Consider the following 21,280-nt stretch of genomic DNA (forward strand, 5'->3'; position numbering starts at 1 on the left):
GCCAGCGGAACGGAAACCAGACGGGCTTGGTAAAAGCCCTCCCTCTGTTCAGGGTGGCTGGCTGCCATGAAGCCCCGCTGGCAGCAGGACGGGCGGCAGCGTGGGACCGAAATAGATGTGAGCCTGCCCCTAAAAATAGGGCCCTTCCCCACCCCCCACCCCGACCAGCTGCTTGGGTCGCGGGTAGTTTTCCAGGGGGGTGTAGCTGCAGAGAGGTCAAAGGTGAATGCTTACCTGTCAGACAACACACACACACACGCACGCTTGCTTTCTATATAGGAGAAGTGGATCGGTCTCTATGCCGCAGGATAAACGGACGAGGTGGAAGATGATTATTATTATTATTATTATTTATATAGCACCATCAATGTACATGGTGCTGTACAGATTACACAGTAAATAGCAAGACCCTGCCGCATAGGCTTACAATCTAATAAAGTTGTAGTAAGCAATAAGGAGGGAAAGAGAATGCAAACAGGCACAGGGTAGGGTAAACAGGCACCGGGTAGGGTGAAACTAACAGTATAGAGTCAGAACAAACTCAATATTTAAAGGCTATAGGGAAAAGAAAAGTTTTTAGTTGAGTTTTAAAAGCTGTGATTGAGTTCGTAGTTCTCAAGTGTTCTGGAAGAGCGTTCCAGGCGTAAGGGGCAGCAGAAGAAAAAGGACGAAGCCGAGTAAGGGAAGTGGAGGTCCTGAGGCAGGCGAGAAGCATGGCATCAGAGGAGCGGAGAGCATGAGCGGGGGAATAGTGTGAGATGAGAGAGGAGAGATAGGCAGGAGCTAGACCGTGAAGAGCTTTGAAGGTCAGCAGGAGAAGTTTATATTGGATTCTGGAGTGAATTGGAAGCCAATGAAGAGATTTCAGAAGCGGAGTGACATGGTCAGAGCGGCGGGCCAAGAAGATGATCTTAGCGGCAGAGTGGTGGACAGAGACCAGCGGACTGATGTGAGACGAAGGAAGGCCAGAGAGAAGAAGGTTGCAGTAGTCCAACCGAGAGATAACCAGTGCGTGAACGAGAGTCTTGGCAGAAGAGACAGACAAAAATGGTCGAATCCTGGCAATATTATACAGGAGTTCTGCCTGTTCTGCACTCCCAAACCGCAGGGCTGTTGTTGTGGTTTTTAAAATCCACTGAGAGGCTCTGCAGTCACAAGGGGGAAAGGGTTTTTCAACCAAGGCTCCCCAGACGTTGCTGGACTACGGTTTCTATTATCCCCAGCCAGCAGGGCCAATGGTCAGGGATGGCAGCCTTATAGCTCAACGATATCTGGGGGGGCTTCTCCGGGTTGGGGAAGACTGGTGAACAGCTTCCCACTTCTTCTCAAGGGAAACTCTCCCTCCCTAAACAGTACGTAATGAACGGCGGTGGCCAAACTCTGGCTCCATAGCTAGAGAGAGCTCAGCTCCTTTTCCCTCTCGGTGTTCGTTCTGAACCAGCTTTTTACTCGGATTATTTCTGCCCCAGACGGAGGGGGAAGCAGAGACCCGGCAGCTCCTGCTGCCCAAAGAGGACATTGCAAGGATTCCACGGCACTTTTGGCCTGGGCCCCAAAGCGGGCCAAGAGATCTCTTGAGGAACTTCAAATTCAGACAGCGACAAGGAACTGCATCTCCGGACCATCTCTAGAGCTCTGCTTTGACCCAAAAGCCTTCCAATAAAACAGTGGGCTGGTTTGTGTAAAAGGGAAGTTAGATTCCCCCCCCCACATTGCCCCGAAGTAAGATGATTTCTAGCTCTCCTCCGTCTGATAGCTTTCACATTCCACAGCATTACAAACACAGGCACAGGACAGGACAGCCTTTGGATAGATTTTATTATTTATGAACTCAGGAATTCTCCTCCACCAGAGAGGAATAAAAAAAAAATTCAACACCTGGGAACGGAGAAGTTCTGCACAAGCTTCATTCACATTCCTGACACTTTGTGTAGCCCATGAAGGAAGACGACAAGACTCTGCTCTTCTGTGCTCCCAGCCCACACCCCCGCCCCGAGAAAGGAATGCAGATACCGTCAACAGGAAAAAATGACGCCCCGGGGAGACCACAGCAAGCTGATCTGCGAGGAGGAGAAAGGAACGAGGGCTTTCACGGATCTCCACCTATGCAATGCTTTCCTGGAAGTTCTCGTGCTATTTCACTGGCTCAAGACTTGGGGGTCAGAGTTCTGAAATGGACCGGGAACATCTCCCAGCTGCACGGCACACATCCCCTCGCAGTGCACAGAGCCAAACCACAAAGTGAAAACACACAGAAGCCCCAAGGTCCTTCTCCTGTATAAAACGAGTGTAAAAAAATAATTCTCCTGGGGCGACGTTGGTCTTCCAAAGTCCTCCTGAGATGTGGGGGAAAGGGCTACCCGTCTTGCTGCTGAATGAAGGGATTCGGGATGGCTTCCATCCCATCCTGGGGGCAAATGAGGACCACAGAGGTCCCTCTGCAGACCACCAGCCCCAGCTGGCGGGTGTCCTCTGTGAGCTTATATTGATCATCTGGATCTGAAAGGAAAAAGCCCCAGAAAGAGTTACCGGTCTGGGCCCAAGGGGAGACGCGCCAGCATCCTCCCACTGCGAAGCTGGAAGAAACCGAGAGGAGAGCGCTGGGCAAAGGCACCTGCCGCTCCGCTGTGAGGCAGAGTGGTTCAGCCACCCTCCTGTTTCTTGATGCCTTCAAAGGCTGAACTGAGCTGAACCTCACCGCCCCTCAGCAAGACGAGAGGCTTCTGGGCTCAGCGCAGGCAACAGGATAACCTCTGCCAAGCAAGGATCCTCGTGACGTCTCTCGCAGTGGCCGTGCACTACGAGGGCTCAATGGGAGCAACGAGGCCGGAGGTCTGCGAATACTTGGGGCAAACGCAAGGGGAGGAAAGGCGCCCTCCTGCACAGCTCGTGGGCTTCTGAGCGGGCGTCTTCCATGGCTACGGATGAACCCAGGACTCACTGGACCCACATTGGTCGGACTCAGCCGGGCTGTCGTGCAGTTCTTACGCAAAGGCTAAGCGACCGATCCAGGCAGGGGGAAGCGGACCCGTGAGCACGAGCCGGAGCCCCGGCTCAAAGGCAGCCTGATCCTTACGCCCACGGAGTCTCATACGTACCTCTCATATACTCAATGGTACCATCCAGCACAAGGTTTAGTAGTGGGTCAAAACCTTTCAAGACACCACTGGCTGTAAGGAAAAGAAATCAGGACCTCTCATTAACCCGCTGAAAGCAGCAATCTGTGGCGATGAAATCAAGCCCCAGATGTTAGACTGGCAATTCCCAAAATAATGAGACAAGCAGGGCAGGTAAGGGGGGGCCAGAGGAATTACAGTGGGAACGTAAGTTTAACGCCTGCCCCGCTCCCAATTCCACCTGGTGAAGAATCCTGCAATTCCAATTCCACTTCGCTGTCCCCCCGCCCCCCCCCCACTGGGATGGCTTTTAGAAGCCAGGCAAAACCATTCATCTCCCAGGCTACTGAGTTATTGCAACGGATCAACTGGATTTCACTGCCGCCATTGCAGTGTTTGAGTTGTTATTTGGTGATCTATTGTTTAAAATAAAATAAGCTACCTTGAAAACTATGGTTGAGAAGCGTGTTTTAAATAAATACATCCTGTATTTATCGAGGAGAATCCTCAGCATCCTTGCAAAACTACAATTTCTTGGGGGAGGGGGGGACACAGCTAAACCATTTCGCCGAAGGGCCCGTCCTCAAGAGACTTTGGAGTTTCATGTCTGCGAAGTCTGGTTGGTGAGGGGCTGCCACGCGCACAGGGCCACGGCCGCCCCAGTTCCACGGGAGAGAGAGAAGATGACAATGTGCAAAGGAGACTCCAGCGGAGCAGCCGTTCAGGAGGGGGCCCTTACCTTCCCGGCCGCCCTGGAACTTCACACGGATGGTTTTGTCGATGTATTTGGAAAGATCCAAGATGCTCTCCTTCTTCTTCTTCTCCTTGTCCTAAATCGGAGCAGGAAAAGGAAAGGGCTCCCATGAGCTCATCACTCGGCTTGCATTACGGTGAAGCTGAGAGAAGCAGAAGGCTGTGAAGGAGCGCAGCTCCCAGCCAGAGCCCCTGGCACCTCCAGAAAGACCCCCCCCCCAAAAAATCCCCAGAGAGCGTAAACGGCACTCGGCCAGGTGGACCAAGGGCCCGACTCAGCACAAGGCTGATTACCTAACCCTCCCCGAGTGAGGGAAGCCCCTCCTACGGCGGCATCCCCAACCAGGACAAACAGCTGCCTCTACACACACACACACACACACACACACACACACGTACGTAGGCACGCACACCCGGGGCTACTCCCAGGAGAGGAGGATGGCCAGGGGGTAGGGGCCCGTGGGGGGGGGGAGTAACAGGCAGGGTCAACGCTGCAGGTGGGCGGATAGAACTGCCTCCCCTGCCCGCAGCTGGACCACCAGGCCCAGGGCAGCCCATTCCCAGTGGCGGCAGAGGCCCTCGTGGAGGAGTCAGGGGCAGAGACTGTGTGACCGGGGTGGGGTGGGGCGGGCTTTCCTTTGCTGCTGCTGCTGCTGCCACCAGAGATCCTTTCCCCCTGGAGACGCCTGATAGGGAGCCAGACACACCCACACCCACCCCACCCCCTTCAGCCTGCCTCGGCCAGGGAACCCTCCCTCGAGCGGTGGGGGGCTCTCCCCCTCCCCCTCCCCAGGCTTTCAGGCGTGGGTCCTTTCCAGCCCCCTCTGCCTGGGGTCGCCCCTGGGGCGCCTCTACCGCGCAAAGCAGGGGCTCCTCCGCCAGAGCGCCACGCGCCCTTTCCCCTACGGACGCAGCAAGGCCCTAGTCCTCATGGCCCCGAGAAAAGGCCGGGTTTCAGCAGGAAGGTCGGAAATGGCCTGATGTAGGGCCAGGCCCCCACGGAGGGGCCTCACGCCAAGGCAGGCCCACACGGGCTGGCAGCAGCAGCAGCAGGGGGCTCTGCAGGCGGGGGCTCTTCTTCCCCCTCCCCGCAAACCCGGAGGCGCTGCCGGGGATGGGGCCGTGAGGGGCGCCTGCCTGCCTGCCTGCCTGCCCGCCCTTCCGCCCGCCCACGCCGCCCTTCCCCTTCCAAGCTCCTAGTCCTCAGGGGCTGCGGGGAGAGCGGAAGGGGCCTGATTCCGGGCCCGGCCCTTGGCTCTCGGGGCAGAGAGCTGCCCGGGACGGGGGGAGGGAAGACGCTCCCCTCATTTACATAAATCTGCATAGCCGCCCCCATCCCACCCGGCGCCCCGCTCACCGCCATCTTGCTCTCCACAGGCATCCCGCCCCGGAGCTCGCCGGCCCCGCGTCACTTCCGCTCGGCCCCCGCCAGGCCCCGCGCGCCCGCCGCCTTTTCTCCAATCGCCGAACTGCAATTGAGCCGCTGGGCCCGCCCCTTCCGGACACCATAGAGCTGGGCGGCGGAGAAGTCTAGACTGTTTCAGTTGTTGGCGTCGCTCTAGGCTTCGGAGCCTCCATGGTGAGACCGCTCCCTCCCGGGGCCGTTTCCGTTTCAGACCGGAAGTGCCGCCCCTCAGTTATTAGGCTATTAAACGACGGGCCCGAACCTCAGTAGGGCGGTCGAGGGGATGCCCGGGCCTCCCATTGGAGGACTTCCGGGTGGGCATGGGGAGTTGGATGGTGTCTTCCAGGGACCCAACCGCGACTGCGGTTCCTGCGCCCACGAAAAGAGCTCCCAGCCTGCCTAGAGCCGCTGAGGCCGGGCAAAGATCCTACAACTCCCAGCATGCCCAGCCAGCGGTTGCGCCTCTCCATGCGGCCTGTGACGCTCTGGCCCCGCCGTCTCTGTGCGCCTGGACCGGCCGCGGGAGAGCATAGAGAGGCGAAGAGAGAGCGGCCGCGGTGGGTGGGAGGGCGCAACTTCCGGATCGGGTTGCCGGGTAACCAGGTCCTCACTTCCGGCCTGGACCGGAAGTAAGGCTCCCCCCCCCCCTCTGCCCGCTCCTCCTCGCTCCTCCCCGGCTCCAAGGAGGACAATAGAGGCGGCGATGGCGGCGGACGCGGCAGCTCCGGCTGCCGGGCGGCGAGTCCAGCCTGGGTCGCGGCCGCTCCGCCTCCTCCTCTCCCTCCTGCTGCTGGTCTCCCAGGTGAGGGGGGGGACGTGGGCACGCGCGGGTTCTCTACCCCCCCCACAGTCCTCTCCTGGGTCCGGAGGGGAGGGGTCTTCCGGCTGGCTGCGCCGCCTCCGCGACCCTCCTCCCCCTCCCCCTCCTCTTCCTAACCGGCTTCGCAGCGCTGCCTTTTAGCCCCGCCCCTGCCCCTTAGCCCCGCCCCTGCCCCTTAGCCCCGCCCCCTGACGCCACGGCCTCAGTTTTCCCGCTCCATGAAATGGGCCCGATCCTCCCTGCCCCTGTTGGAACACGGAGCAAAGCTCTGCAGCGCCCCGCAGGCCAGAGGAAGGCCAGGAGGGCTGGGTCGGACCCCCACCCGGGGCCCCTCTCTGGCCCAGGGAGCCGCAAGAGGGACACGGCTGCAGCAGGAACCCTCCCACCCGTGTTCCCCAGCAACTGGGGCGCATGGGCTATACTGCCCCTGATGCTGGAGGTGGCCCATAGCCACCAGGGCTAGGAGCCGTGCGCCCAGCTTCTCCCGAGCCACCCAAATGGGTGGCCGTCACCACATCTCGTGGAAGCGAGTTCCAGAGTTCCTGTGTGCTCCGTGCCCTGGATCTCCCACCCGTCAGCTTTATGGGGTGATGGGTTCTAGCATTCTGGGGGAGGGAGGAATGCGAGAGCCCTGATGGGTGGGAGGTTCAGGGCAGATTCACGGACCTCAGTTCTCCCCCTCTGTGAAATGGGCTCCCTGCGTGGTCTTGCCGGCTCCGCGCCCACAGGCGCCCCTGGAAAGCTGCCCTGGGTTGCGTCGGCTGAAGAGAGGGCAGTTCTGCCCCCCCCTTGCCACTCGAGCATGGCCGCATTTAAGACACTGCTGGTGTGAATGGTCAGCCTGGCTGCCCCCTAGATACCCCCCCCCCGTGAAACCCAGCCGGCCCCCCTTCCTCAGGAGGGTGGGCAGCACGTCTCTGTCGCGCACCCTGGCACCTGCGCACGGAGCCACGCAAGACAGCGGTGGCGCGTGAGGCCTGCTTTGAACTACTGGTGGCAGAGAAAGCAGCCGAGCGCAGCGGGACGGGTGTGGGCGTGTCAGTTGCCGCGTCCCCCGGGCCGGTCGGGCTGCCCTAAAGCCACCTGTGTGTGTGTGTGTCAGGGCTCCTGTGAGTTCGGCATGGTCCACGTCTTCTCGGAGAAGGAGAGCGGCCCAGGCAAGGACTACTGCATCCTCTTCAACTCCCAGTGGGCCCACCTGCCCCACGACCTGGGCAAGGCGGTGAGTTGCTGCGGACGGGGTCGCGGGAGGCCTCCTGGGCCCCTCCCCCGAGGGGCAGAGCCCTCCAGCCGGGAGCTGCCCCCCTCCCTCCCTCCCTCCCTCCCTCCTAATCTCCTGGCTCGCTCGTCTCCCCCTCCAGTCCCTCCTGCAGCTGCAGGACCAGACGGTGTCGGTGCTGTGCGCTCCGTCCGACGTGCCCGACGGCGGCTTCAGCAACACCATCCCCATGGTGATGCGGGGCAACTGCACCTTCTACGAGAAAGTGCGGCTGGCGCAGATCAACGGGGCCCGGGGCCTGCTCATCGTCAGCCGGGACCGGCTGGTGAGCTTCCTGCCTGGCCTGGCAGCGAGGGGGCTCAGGGGAGGGGAGGGGGGAGGCTGGCTGGGCCGGGCGGGGCCCGAGGGCGGCACACGCACACAGACGCTCCCGGCCCGTTGCCCCAAGCAAGCGGGCATTGAGAGCGGAGCTGCCTCTGGACCGGGCTCTTCATTTCCGTGCTTGGGGGAGTTCGGTGCTTCCTCCCCGCCCCCTCAAAGGCGGATCTCCTTTGGACCCTCCTGGTTTTACTCCTCGTTTCGGCCCCCCTCCCCTCGATATTCATATTCCTCAAAGCCTTCCCGAAACAATTGGAATTCTCCAGCCGCCACGGACCTTCCTCCGCCCTGCAGGGCTCCTCGGGTCCCGCGCGGAGCATCGGCTTTCCTTCTGGGAGGGCGCCAGGCGCCTCTGCCAAAGAGCCTTCTGTTCCGAGGCGGAGGCTGGGGGGCTCTGGTGCCACCCCTGGCCCCCGGCCAGCCCCCTCCTCTCCTGCTCCCCTCTCGCCGTTGTGTTGCGCTCAGGTTCCGCAGCAATTCACGTCTTCAGCTCACAACAAAGCAGGTAACTCGAGCCGGCCGACGGGCCAGGACCCTCCCGGAGGGCCGAGTTCCGTGCTTCCAGCACCCACTTGAGCTTCTGGGGTGGGGTGGGGGGCTCGGGACTGTCGTTGGGCATGTTGTGCGTGGGGCTCCCTCCCGTCTTCCTCTGCCGGGACTGTTCTCACCTCCAACGTGGCCCCTTCCCAGGTGCCCCCCGCCGGGAACCGGAGTCAGTACGAAGAGATTGACATCCCGGTGGCCCTGCTGAGCTACACGGACATGCTGGACATTGGCCGGGTAAGTCGTCGTCCCCCGCCCCCCCTGCCCGCCCGTCTCGAGGCCTGAGCAGGCGCTTTTGAGGAATCGCCACGCAGGTGTCAGGTTTGCGGCTGAACTCTCTTCTCCCTCCCTCCCTCCCTCCCTCCCTCCCTCCCTCCCTCCCTCGGCCTGCGCTGCCGTTCCTCCAGAGCTTCGGCCACTCGGTCAAGGTGGCCATGTACGCCCCCAACGAACCCGTCCTGGACTACAACATGGTGATCATCTTTGTGATGGCGGTGGGCACGGTGGCTGTCGGCGGGTACTGGGCTGGAAGCAGAGACGTGAAGAAGTGAGTGGGGCTCCCGCAGGAGCGATGGAACCGTAGAATCCTAGAAGGGTGGAGCTGGGAGGGGCCTCTAAGGCCATCCAGTCCAACCCCCCTGCTCCATGCAGGAATCCACCTTCAAGCATCCCTGACAGAGGGCTGTCCAGCTGCCTCTTGAAGGCCTCTAGGGTGGCAGAGCCCGCCACCTTCCTGAGTCACGGGTCCCATTGTGGTCCCATTGCATCCATTGTCATACTGCTCTAACAGCCAGGGAGTTTTTCCTGTTGTCCATCCGGAATCGGGCTTCCTGTCGCTTGAGCCCATGATTCTGTGTCCTGCACACCGGGAGGGTCGAGGAGAGATCCCGGCCTTTCTCTGTGATGACCGCTTAGGTCCTTGAAGAGTGCCATCGTGTCTCCCCTTAGAACGGCCCTCGCAGCAGGGAGCTCCCGGCCCCTCAGCAGCCTCCGGGCCAAGCCCTCGGGGGCGCCTGGCGTGGGCCAAGGCCTCTTCCCTGCCCCTGGGCTTGTGCCTCCGCCTGCTCCTCCTGGCTCGCAGGGGGCCGTTCATCCCTCATTGCCGGCATCTCCCCTCCTCCAGGCGGTACATGAAGCACAAGCGGGACGACGGGGCGGAGAAGCAGGAGGACGAGACGGTGGACGTGACTCCCATCATGATCGGCGTCTTCGTGGTCATGTGCTGCTCCATGCTGGTCCTCCTCTACTACTTCTACGATCAGCTCGGTGAGGGGCCACTGGCTAGGCGGAGGTGGGCGGGCGGGAGGCTCCGGGGTGAGCGCTGGCAGGGGCAGGGAGGGAGCCCCCTCCGTCAGGGTCTCCACAAGCAGAGGAGCACGAAGCACGCCTCACTCGGACGTTGTCCTCGGTGGGTTTCGAGGGCTGTCTGTCGCCCAGCTGGGATGACCCCTGTTGCTTCGTCGGGTGGGTTTTAGTCCCGATTCGCCCTATGGATTAGGGGCAGAGCAGTGGGTACAGCCAGCCTTCCTCGGCTTGGACTGCGACTCCCAGAGTACAGCAGGGGTGGGGAGCCGGGCCGAGACCCCCACCCCTGGCGCCAGGGGGGCCTGGCTGCCTGTGTGCCTCCCGCCTGCTGGGACCGAGGGGCTGACTGGGCCGCCGTCCCTCCCTCCCTCCCTCCCAGTGTACGCCATCATCGGGATCTTCTGCCTGGCGGCCTCCATCGGCCTCTACAGCTGCCTCTCCCCGTTTGTCCGGAGGTTCCCTGTGGGGAAATGCAGGTTGGAAGCGGCGTTGCGCACCGGGGGGGGTGGGGGGGTCGTCGTCGCCGGTTCTGTGGGCCCGAGTCTCTGTGTGTGAAAGGGGCGGGACTCGGGCGGGGAAGGCGGGGCTTCGAAATCCCGCTGCCGCCGCTGGTGGCGACCTTCCAGTTGGGGCGCTGAAAAGTCTGCCCATTGGTAGGGAAAAGTCCTGCAACTCCCAGTGCAGCTCCACCGGCTTTGGGTCGCTCCCTAAGGAGAACAAGGGGAGCAGCGTTGTCCTGCTGGTGCCTAAGTGGGCAACTTCAGGGTGGCTGCGAGGCAATGCCCCCCTCCCCCCCAGAATGTACCTGGGGCTTCACGCCCATCCCATGGCCAGAACTCCCACCTACACCCACCCCTCAACTGACTGCTGGAATTTGGAGGTGCGGCCATTAAAAAGCCGCATGTTTTCTTTCCAGCCAGGCATGGGTGGGGGCTGGGGGGCTGGGCCTTGCTTTGCATTGACATTGTGAGGCTGCAGATACGCTGGGGGGGGAGGCGCATCCCCACCCCTGTTCTGGTGTCTGAAGTGGGGGGCCCAGAGCAAGTTGAGCCAGGGGGCACTTTAGAAATGCATGTTCGGCTGCCTCGAGCAGGTGGGATCCATACAGGGAGATGGAAGACGGGGTCTTGAGGAGGAGGCGGGGGAGGGACGCCCTCCTGGCAGAGAGCGCCTCCGTGGCTGGCTGGCTGGCTGGCTGTGGTGGGTCTCACTCCCCCAGCCTCTGCTGCGCCCTGGAGCTGCCTTCCGCCACGTTGCCCTCTGGGAGCCTGCTCTGACGGGCAGCCGCACCTGCTCCAGCCAGGAGAGCGAGCGGGAGAGATGCCCCCCCTTCTGGTGGCTCTCGGCAGTAGGGGGGCTTTGGGATTGAAGGGGGGGCGGCTTCTGCATGTGGAGCAGGGGCTCCGGCTCCTCCCCTCACATTAAAGAGGGGGAGGGGGGCTTTGAGCGGCCCCCTCCCTCCCTCCCTCCCTCCGCTTCACGCCACCCGTCTCGCTTCCAGGGTTCCGGATAACAACCTGCCCTACTTCCACAAGCGCCCGCAGGTCCGGATGCTGCTGCTGGCCGCCTTCTGCGTCGCCGTCAGCCTGGTGTGGGGCGTCTTCCGGAACGAGGACCAGTGAGTCCGCCTCTCTCCAAGGGGGGCTGAGGATGCCCGGGGGCCCTGGGACGGCTGCCTTGAAAGCTGCCGTGTGGCAGGGGGCCCGTGTGCCCTGCCTCTGCCCCCGGAAGGGGGCAGGGGATCCGCGGAGCCCTGCGCTCAGCCGCGGCCCTTTTCCTCGCAGGTGGGCCTGGATCCTGCAAGATGCCCTGGGAATCGCCTTCTGCCTTTACATGCTGAAAACCATCCGCTTGCCCACGTTCAAGGTAAGACACCCCCACTCCCCCAGGGGGCAGGGGGGCAGTCACAAGATGGTGGTGGAGCTTGGGGCTCCGGGCCGTGGGGCTGGCCCTGCCCCCTGCCCCACAGCACCCAGGGGCTTTGCAGAGGCTCCGGAGGGACCCCTTCCTTTTCGAATCCTGTGCTTCCGGGCAGCCCACTGGGTCCCCTCTTAACAGCCCTGTGAGGCAGGCGAGGCAGAGGGTCCAGTGACTGACCCGAGCCCACCTGTGGCGAGGGGGTGTCCCAGCTCTCATTTTGGGTCACTGGAGGCCAAGTGGGCAGCCAGGTTGTGGGGGGAGGGGGAGGGATTGTCCCTTCCTCCATCCCCCCTCACCCCCAGCCGTGGTGAGCGCTGGTAGGTGAAGCCCCCTTTCCGAGGAGACGCCCGTCGCCTCCCTGCGTGCCCACTTCGTCTCTCCCCCTCCCTCCCCCCCTCCGCCCAGGGCTGCACTCTGCTCCTGATGGTCCTCTTTGTCTACGACGTCTTCTTCGTGTTCATCACGCCGTACTTAACCAAGGTGCGTGGCCCTCCAGCCTCCCCGGGGGGCGGGGGGCGTTGAGCTGCTCTCTGCCTGCGGTGGGGGAGGCGGGTGGGGGGCGCAGCTGGGAGCGAAGGGGGCGCGGTCAGAGCCGGGCGGTGGAAACTGACTCCTCCCACTGCTCTTGGGCAGGTGGGGAGCCTCGAATGGGAAGCTGGGAGGAAAGTGGGGGGGGGCAGCCTGAAGGGATTCCCCCCCCCCACCAGGGTGGGAGGGGAAGGCAGCCCTGGGCCGGTGGAGGCTGCCGGTGAGAATCCTGAGCAAGGCGAGGCCTGGTGCTCCTCGCTCTGGGCCTCGGTTATTATTATTATTATTATTTATTTATATAGCACCATCAGTGTACATGGTGCTGTACAGATAACGCCGTGGGGCCCCAAAAGAGCTACCTGCAACCCCCCACCCCACCCGCACCCCGTACACTTTGAAGGAGAGCACGCGGGGGGGCCCTCGCTGCCGGAGGCAATTGCTGCTCCCACAAAGGCAGTGTTGGCTGGGGGTTGCTCATATGTCTTCCCTCATGCGTGCAGGCACGGAATCTCCTCCTCTTCCTCCTCCGAGGTAGAAGGAACGGAGAGTGGGGATCTCATCCATCTCACCTCAGGGAGGAAGGGGGATCTGTGGCCTGCCGGTGAGGACGGCGTTTTGGGGGCTCTTCCGGCCTGTGGGGCTCTTCCCGTATGGAAGGCCGCTGCCGTCCACACTGGGTCCCATCGGTCGGGGAGGCTGGAAGGTCACTGATAAGTGGCGTTCTGTCTCCCCCCCCCCCCCCATTCCTGTTTCTTCCAGACAGGGGAGAGCATCATGGTGGAGGTGGCCGCCGGGCCCACGGATTCCGCCACTCACGAAAAGGTGGGGCCCGAGAGCTCTGGGGCGCTTTCATAGAGCCACTCACGTGTTTTTATTCATGTGCAATAGCAGTAATGACCAGAGGATGTGCGTCTGTCTGCCTGCCTGTGCTGCAAAGCCCAGGCACGCCTCCCGGGAGGGGGGCCCCCTAAGGTCCGTGCAGCTCTGGGGCGGTGGGTCCTTCGAAGCCCCGTCATTGATTTAATTTAGCTAAAAGATGTCCTTGTGGTAGAAGTTTTTGCTTCAGAGACGGTGTTGGTGGCTGCAGTCTCCGCCCGCGCCCCCCCTTCTCCCGCTGTGTGGGAGGCAGGCTGGGCCTGGGGCCCGCGGTGCAGGCGGACGTACAGCTGAGCCGTCCCGGAGCCAGGCAGCGCTTCCGTGCCCTAGCTGGTGGGGAGGAAGGTCTTTCCTACAGGCTGGGGCCGGGGGCATTGTTGGAGGGAAGCCACAGCAGAGCACGGAAACCAGGCTGAAGGTGGGAGGGCCCAGGCCTCCGCCCCCCCCCCCAGCCTAACCTGTGGCCGTCTCTCATTGCCACAGCTGCCCATGGTGCTGAAGGTGCCGCGGCTGAACTTCTCCCCGCTGGCGCTGTGCGACCGGCCCTTCTCACTCCTGGGGTTTGGGGACATCTTGGTTCCAGGTAGGATTTCTCAGGCATCGGGGCGGGGGGTGGGTGGGCTCGGCCGGGCCACACCTGAGGAGGCACCGGAGCTCAAGGGCGGAGCACAGCCCAGGCGCCGGCCAGCCAGCGGTTCTTGGGTAGCAGCAGGGCCTGGATGGAGAAGCCCCCGCCCTGTACGAGGAGGAGGAGGAGACGAGCTCCCTGGCTCTGAGGCAGAGCGGCAGCCCCTCCTCACGAACCTCCCTGGGGGGTGCCTGGGGGGCTCGATGGGCCCGCGAGGCCTGATCCATCTGGGCTGTTGCTCTCCTGCCGTTGTGGGAAGCCGAGGCTGCCCTGGGCAGGATCCGGGGGCCGTCGCGGGAGGGGCAGGGCAGCTGGCCAGAGAGGCGGGGGTCTTTGGCACAAGACACAGAAGGTGGTGGGTGTTTGGGGGTGTTCCCCCCTCCTCCTGGTCTCACCCCGCCGTTCTTTCTTTCTCTTCCCTCAGGTCTCCTGGTCGCCTATTGCCACCGGTTTGACATTCAAGTCCAGTCGTCGCGCGTCTATTTTGTCGCTTGCACTATCGGTACGTCCGGCTTCTTCTTGGCCTCCTCCCCCACCCCCCATCGGAAGCCCCCCTTCCCCCACCCCCACCCCGGCTGCTCTTCTCACTCTTCTGCAGCATCTTCACCGGCTCCTCGCCTGGGCTGGTTTGCCCCATAAGAAAGGGCCTCGGATTGCCGTGGGCCCCGTCCTGTCTCCAGCGGGTGCCCTTTGGCTGGGGCTGGCAAGACCCAGAGGGCGGGGCCTGTGCCGGTCAGTTTGGTGCCGCGGTCGGTGGGCCGACCCGGGCCGTGGCGAGACTCACCCCCCCTCCGCGGCTGACCGGCTCCCCTCCCCCCCACCTTCTCTCTCCCCCTCCCTCTCCCTCTCCCCCCCGTCCTGCAGCCTACGGCATCGGGCTCCTGGTGACCTTCGTGGCCTTGGCGCTGATGCAGAAGGGGCAGCCGGCCCTGCTCTACCTGGTGCCCTGCACCCTGCTGACGAGCTTCGCGGTGGCCCTGTGGCGGAAGGAGCTGGCCATGTTCTGGACGGGCAGCGGCTTTGCGGTGAATAATGCCCCTTTGCTATGAGTCTCCTCGAGAAAAGCGCGCCTGTTAGACATGCCCCTAACTGGGATTAAAGTTGAGTAAAACTCTCGTCCGGGTTCTCCCAAAAGAGGCCGGAGGGGCTCTCTGGGCGCGTGTGGCTCTCCTCTCCCTGCCCCTCTCCCTAACGTTCCCGTTCCGGCCTTCCGAAAATGCTCCCCCCCCCTCTGTCTGTCTGTCCACGTGAAGCTTCTGTGTTTGTGGCATGCAAATCCGCAGAGAGGGCGATTAGTCCTGAACGATGCCGACGGGGCTGAAATCCCGAGTTCCCCCCACAAAGGCTGCTGCACAAGGGAGGGGTTTCCTCACATGGCCACGTTGCTAAGCGGCAGGGTGGGCCTTTCTCAAGATCCGGCCCCGGCGTAGATGGGTTTCCCAGAGGCCAATCCGTGGGGACTCCGGCTGTCGGCGTCCCGCTGCCTGCGGGAGTGAAAGAGGCTTGGGAGGGGCCCTTGGGTCTGACCCAGCCTCAGGGCTCTTCCTGCGCGCCCCACGAGGGAGCGGGCTGTGGGGCGCAGAGGCCTGGATCCGCCTGGCAGCCGTCCCACCCACCCCTGGGTTGAAGTGGGGCTGCCTTGCGCCCCCTCCAGCCCCCCTAGTGCTGCTCCAGGCAAGAGTGGAGCGGCGCTATTCTGGCTGCACTTCTCCGTGGGGAGAGGCAGGACACGGGCCGGCATTGCGGTATGGCCCCAACGGAAGGCAGTTCTGGCCTTGTGTGGGGAGGGGGAGGGGGAGGAGGAGGGGGAGGGGGAGGGAGCTTAGGGACCTGCTGCTGCCAGAGACCCCGACCCCCCCGCCTCCTCCCAGGTGGGGCGGGAGGGGCCCCAGGAGCAGCCGTGGGCAAGGGCTTTCTTGAGCGGCCCCTGGGCGCCATGCCGGATAGAAGCAGGAGTGGGTGGGGTGGAGAGGACCCCGGGAATTGTAGTTCTTGGAGACAACGGCAGATCCGTAGCTGAGGAGGCCTTTGCAAAACGACATTTCCCAGAATTCCTCACGGGGGGTGGGGGGGTGGCGTTGTACCTGGGCTAGTCTCAGCTTTCCAGGTCCAATGGGCTCCCGTTTGCAGCCGGCTTGCCTGGTCTGCCCACCTGGGAGGTCCCGTTTTGGGTGCCGTTTGCCCTGGCGTGCTTCTCTGGGAGCTGGTCTGTTGAACTGGTTGCAGAGGCCGCCTCTTTCTCCCCCCCCCCCCAGTCATCCTAACGTGGTTCGTTCTGCTCTCCACAGAAAGACCTACCTCATCCCCCCTTGGTGATCTCCCCCGTCAGCTGCCCTGCGCCCCCGAAAGAGACGGGCTCCCTGCCACCCCCGCCGGAAGCCGACGACGGAGCAGCCAGCCCGGTTCTCCCCACCGAAGGGCCGCCCACCGCCCCCTTGAGCCCTGGGGAGCCGCCCGAGGGGGCCGCCCCGGAAACGGTAGAGGAGGCAGAAGAGGAGGGGGCAGAGGAGCAGACGGAGCCTGGCGAGTCACCGGCCGAAAAGCCAGCCCCCCCGTTGCCCCATATAGAAGACCCCGCCGCCCCTCAGGACCATGGCCCAGGAAGCAAGAGCCCCCCGGCGGCAGGGCCGAGCCAGTCTGACTAGGAAGAGACCCCCACCCCCACCCCCTTTCGCTTCCCTCCCCTCCCCCCATCACAGACCAACCCGAGGCAAAGCAAAGGACCCGTCCGTCCCCCGTCTGCCCCCCCCCCCCCCCGGCCTCCAGCACAGGAGCGCGTCTCATATCTGATCATCCCACACAAGGAAAACTCCGTGGCTGGACTCTGGAGACACGCAAGATAACGGCATTTCACACCGAATCCTGCGTCCCGTCCCCCAACTGAATATGGTGCTTTCACGAGGCTTCCGGTAGAAGTCCGGCGGTCAGTTTAAAAGAGGAACGAGCGGACGGCTCCCCTTTTCCCTCTCTCATGGCGCTGGGATGGTATTACGATAACTCTTTTGTAAAAAAAAACAAATGTAGACAGTATTTTCCGCTTGCGCGGCTGTGGAATCGCTTTTGCGTGGCCTCGGGCGGCGTGGTCAAACCACTTCTCCTCCCCCCCGCCTGCCCGCAGGCCTTTTTTGCTTTTCTGGGGTGGGGGGAGGGAGACGGTATTCCTCCTCCTCCTCCCCCCTGGAAGGAAAAGGATCCGTTCCGCCCTTCTGTCTCGTTTTCCCTTCCATCCAACGGTTCAGATACAAACATATCAAGAAGCAAGCAGGACGCTGGCAGGGGTGCGGTTCGTGCCGACTCCCGTCTTTCTCTGGGGGGTGGGGTGGGTGGGGGGCGCTGTGGGACGCCAGTGGGCTTGGGAAGGGCGCTGGAGCTTGTAGGGGGGTGGGGGGGTTTGTAGAGACCTCTGGTTGCAGCCCTCAGCTGAGCAGTTTGTGAGCCGGTAAGGGCGTCCCAGCTTTGGAAGAGGCGGTGGCTGTACCCCGAAGGAAGGGGTCTGCTGGCGTGCCACGAGCTATGGAGGTGGCGCGGCAGCGGTGACAAGAGGGTCCACGTGAGCTCAGTGGATTCGCCTGGGCCCTGGGGTGGCAGCACCCCTGCCAGGCCAGAGCCTAGCGTTCAGCTGCTGGGCTTCCCTGCCCAGGGAGAGGCTGGACAGGGTTGGGGGGAAGAGGAAGGCCGCCCAGCACTCCTGGGCAACCACCAGCCCTGGCCACCGTCTCCTGCCCGCCCTCCTTCTCCCCCCCCCCCCCGGGAGGGGCTGAGCCTGGGCCGGTGTCTTGGGTTCTGCCCCTTGGGGCCAAGATCCAAGAGCTGTGGCAGAAGAGAGAGAAGCCCCTCCGTGGCTTCCTGTGGAAGAGGCCTGTGGGAATTTCCGCCGCCGCTGCTGCCGCCGCACCTCCTCCTGCTGTGCTCCCTGGAAATGGCCCCAGACAGGTGGGGGGCTTTGGGGGTGGGTGGGCGGGCAGGAGAGGCCGCCGCTTGAAGCTCGAACCCTGACTGGGGCCGTGATCCATTGGGCTGAATTTCTAGCGTGTCTGCAAGTGGGGGGGAGGAGATTTAAAGCCCACAGGCAGTGGCTGACCCCCCCTCCAGCCCCCTGAAACTGAAAATGGAGGGGGCAGGTTCTGAAATCGGTCTGGGACCGGTTTTACCATCTAAATCTCCCCTCCCTCCCTGTATAGGAACTGCCTGAGGCCGAAGCCTCCGGCTACCCACCTGGCTGGTGAACCCCCATAATCCTGGGGGTCCTCAGCAGAGCCTTTCCTCATCCATGGGGTGAGGGTGGGGGGCTTGCCAGGTCGTGGGAACAGCCGAGCGAGCCAGGTTGTGCCAGCTGCTGTGTGGCCTCCACCATTCGCCTAGGGATGGGGGGGACGTCCTGAGAGAGTTTGGGGATGGACGGATGGACGGGCACCTTGCCCTGTTAACACCTGGCCGCAAGAGGGCTGCAGGCAGAGTTTACGCCTCTCCATGCCAAGAGTCTTAAAATTTGGGGGAAGGGGTGGGGAGGGTGTCCCCTGTCCTGGGCGGAGTGTGCGTGAGGCGTGAGTCTTCTACGTTGTGTTTGGGGGGGCCTCCCCTCCCCTCCCCCCACACACAACCAGGCCCCTGTGAGCTTTCTGGGTTTCTTCGTCGTCTTTCCATGATCATGTTCCGTGTTTGTGTCCTTTCGCTTTGTATGGCATAAGCTCTTTAGCCCTAGATATCAACGTTGACCAGATTCTGCGGCGCTGCTGGCGATCCGGCCAGGTCCCGCCTGCCTGCCTGGGTCCCGAGGCCTGGCTTTGGGGTGAAGGCTCCCCGGCCCCGTCTGGCGTGGCTCCGTGGCAGGTTGCGTGGGCAGTAAGCGGACGCAGCGTTTCGTCTTTCTCCAGCAGAATGACAGATGCTTGTCTTAGATACAACAGGATTATGCCTTAATTTAAGCCATTTTATAAATAATGTATATGGGACCTTTATTTTACAAAAGCAGGTTGAACAATAAACTTGAAGCATCAAGGTCGTTCAGAGCCGTGGTCCAGGCGTCGTGCTTTCGCTTTCTTTCTTTGCTCCATCCATATCTGACGCCTCAGCTCTCCGCCTTTGGGGCCCGAAGGGGGGGGCTGGAGGTGGGCCTCTGGGGACCCCCACATAAATGGGGCCGCTCAGCGAGCGTGGCGTGTGGCATCCACGTGGGGAGGGAGGGAGGCGTCTCTTGCCATACGCAGAACCACCCACCGCTCAGCCTGGCCTTCGACAGCCCTGCAGATGCTGGCTCTGCTGTTGAAGGGCCGAGCTCTCTCGTGCACCGGGATTTTCCATGCGGGGGGTGGGGGCAATTCCGGCTCTTGCCCCATTCCCGGAAATCCAAACCACGGCTGTGGTTTCAGCACTTCAGGGTTGCTCTCGCAGCTGTGCTCTGTGGGGGCCCCCTTGGATTCTCACACCCTTCGGTTGTGTTTGACTGCAACGCCTATTATCCCCATCCTGGCTCGGAATGATGGGAGTTGCAGTCCAACACTTCAGAAGGACACTCATTTGGGGAAGGCAGAGTGAAGGTGTTGTATAGAGGGCAGTTCCTCAGTCTCTGGGGGACGTGGGTGCTGTTGCGCCCGTGTCCCGCTTGTGGGTTCCCCGTGAGCAGCTGGTCGTCCGCTGTGTGAACAGGATGCTGCTCTGGGTCCAGGGAGCAGCTTCACTGTTGGGCCAATTCAGAATGTGTGTGTGGGGGGGGCATCCTACGTGCCCCACGCCACTCTGGCCTCTTTGGGACATGGTGTGCTGCTCAGCCACCAATGCGGCGTGAAGGAGTGAGGCTTTGCGACGTGCGTCTGTCCTTGGGTTACCACTTGCTTTGAGGACCATGTCTCTGGGTGGTTGGGGGAGGGGGTTACAAAATGCTGGAGGTCCAGAGGAGTCCGGGAACCAGAAAGACCAGTTTCGGTGGCACCAGGGACAGCAAAACCTTTTCAGAGGGAAGAGGCGGTTCTTGAGTGCAGTTCGAGGGCGAGTCCAGGATGCGTTTTCCTCCGAGGCTTCTGAGTGGCCTCGGTGTGGTCCCAAGGGGGAAGGAGGGATGGTGGCAACCACAGAGCCGGGATGACGGGCTGCGCTGGTCGGCAGCCACTTGCCACGGCTTAAAGGCCCCCTGCTTCAGGAAGAGTCTTGGCAGCTTTTTTCTCAAGCACGATGGAGCTTTCGTGATGGAGGCTTTGGCTATTTGGGCTGCAACGCAAGGGGGATCTCCAAAGGACGAGCTGAAGGGGGGTGCAGGACCTCAGCCTGGGAGTCCCACCCACTAGGGTTCTCCAGAACACTCCTTCCTCCCCCTCCCCATGACTTCCAATCGGTCTGTGCTTTCCTCGGTTCCCACCCACCACTCCCAAAGGTCCCGATGCCTCCCTGAAGGAGGCTTCGTTGCTGGCAGGAAGAGCTGTAAGATAAAATAGGCAGAGGTTTTGGGGGGCCCTCCCCTTTTCCCCCGCACACCCCATGGAATGCGTCCCCCGAGAGTTTCTGCCTAATAGCGCACGGCCCCCCACTGGCTCTGCTCGAAAGCCTGATGAAATGAGCCACGCGGAGACCCCTCTCTGTTCAGTTTTGGGGTCCGTTCCTGCTCGGGCTGCTCTGCGTGGTCCTGAGGGAACATCTGCCCCCGTGCTCTTTAGCCAGGGTGCAGGTGCAGCAGCTCACAGGCATCTCAAGAGGACGGTCCCACGTCCCAGCATCAGGGTTCCTTTCGAAGCTGGGAAAGGAGCCGTCTGCTCTGCCGGAGGCCCCCAAGAGCTGGTGCTGAGCGACATGCCCTGGCAGGCTTCGGTTGCTCATTGGGGGCTTGATCCTGGCCTGGGGGACCCCCAGAGCTCCGGCGGGAGCTCCCTCCCCAGGGCTCTGTGGGTGCCTGGGTGCAGCTGAAGCAGCATCCCATTGTCCTGGTCTGCGGGGGCCCTGGGCACCCAGTCCGCTCTCCTCACTGGGGCTCCGCAGGGGCGCTCGTGGGTTGTGAAAGTGAGACGGACGGCGGGAGAATAGCTGGCCTGGCCCAGCGCCCGTTGCTGGCGGGGAACAGGAGGCCTCCTCTCCTTTCGGGTAACCTGAATATGACTCATCAGAGAAGCGAATCAAAGGAGGCCTGCATAATTACAATGATCTCTTGTGCTCATCCGTAATGATAAGGGCGCTGAGCAACAGAGAGCCGCTCTGTCTGGAGCTTGGCAGCGCTGGGCTCTCTGGCCACCCCCACCCCGCCCCGGGCCCACCTGTGGCCGGCACCTTCCTTCAGCTGCTGCTTCATCGCCATTCATCCATCGTCGTCAGTTTATTTGTATGCCGCTTTTCCAGGTAAAACTGCTCAAAGCAGCTCACAGCAAGATCAGAAGAGAGAAGGTTACAGGATGCGCAGCGTTTTCTGTTAATGAACAAATACACACCAAGATGAAACGACCCAAGAATAATTCCTACTGAAATCTAACAAAAGAAAAAGCCAAAGCCTAAATCTAGACAGGAAGAAAAATGAAATCTAAAGCTCAAGCACAAGTCCACATTCTCGAAAGCCAAGTGAAGAAAAACCTGAAGGGCCCATCCTGTGGGGCTCTGGCCACCTCCAGCAGCAGCCGCCGCCTTTGCGCTGGAGTCCAGAGTCTGCCAGGGACACTCCCAGGCCGGGCGCGAGCGAGGCGGAGAAGGGGGCCAGGTCTCACAGGACTCTCAGGTAGATGGACTCTGTGCACAAGCGATGAGGCCGGTCTTTCTATGGTGCTGTTTTTAGCTCGTAACTCACCCAGGGCACAAGAAGGCTGGAGTGGGATGT

General features: G+C 62.2%; 2 protein-coding genes across 3 annotated transcripts; one reads left to right on the forward strand and one right to left on the reverse strand.

Moving 5' to 3' along the window:
* Window positions 1–1,801: 1,801 nt before the first annotated feature.
* Window positions 1,802–5,311, reverse strand: LSM7 (LSM7 homolog, U6 small nuclear RNA and mRNA degradation associated). Its single transcript, XM_063146917.1, has 4 exons — window positions 5,227–5,311; window positions 3,856–3,946; window positions 3,099–3,170; window positions 1,802–2,499 (listed from the first exon to the last, which is right to left on the reverse strand). Exons 1-4 carry the CDS (start codon window positions 5,248–5,250, stop codon window positions 2,357–2,359), a joined length of 330 nt encoding a protein of 109 aa, XP_063002987.1. The 5' UTR covers window positions 5,251–5,311; the 3' UTR covers window positions 1,802–2,356.
* Window positions 5,312–5,977: 666 nt separating this feature from the next.
* Window positions 5,978–16,785, forward strand: SPPL2B (signal peptide peptidase like 2B). Of its 2 annotated transcripts, none has more exons than XM_063147268.1 (15): window positions 5,978–6,076; window positions 7,197–7,316; window positions 7,456–7,638; window positions 8,382–8,471; window positions 8,642–8,781; window positions 9,358–9,500; window positions 9,919–10,015; window positions 11,041–11,157; window positions 11,324–11,405; window positions 11,865–11,939; window positions 12,747–12,809; window positions 13,347–13,446; window positions 13,916–13,993; window positions 14,356–14,516; window positions 15,780–16,785. In XM_063147268.1, the coding sequence occupies exons 1-15, from the start codon at window positions 5,978–5,980 to the stop codon at window positions 16,134–16,136; spliced, it is 1,905 nt and encodes a 634-aa protein (XP_063003338.1). In that variant the 3' UTR covers window positions 16,137–16,785. The 2 variants fall into 2 exon arrangements, 1 of the variants encoding a protein (XP_063003338.1); XR_010026455.1 differs by having other exon boundaries at window positions 5,999–6,076; window positions 14,356–14,591; window positions 15,780–15,863.
* Window positions 16,786–21,280: the final 4,495 nt, after the last annotated feature.

The sequence above is a fragment of the Elgaria multicarinata genome, chromosome 23, assembly GCF_023053635.1.
Source record: "Elgaria multicarinata webbii isolate HBS135686 ecotype San Diego chromosome 23, rElgMul1.1.pri, whole genome shotgun sequence".
Classification (NCBI taxonomy): Eukaryota; Metazoa; Chordata; class Lepidosauria; order Squamata; family Anguidae; genus Elgaria; species Elgaria multicarinata.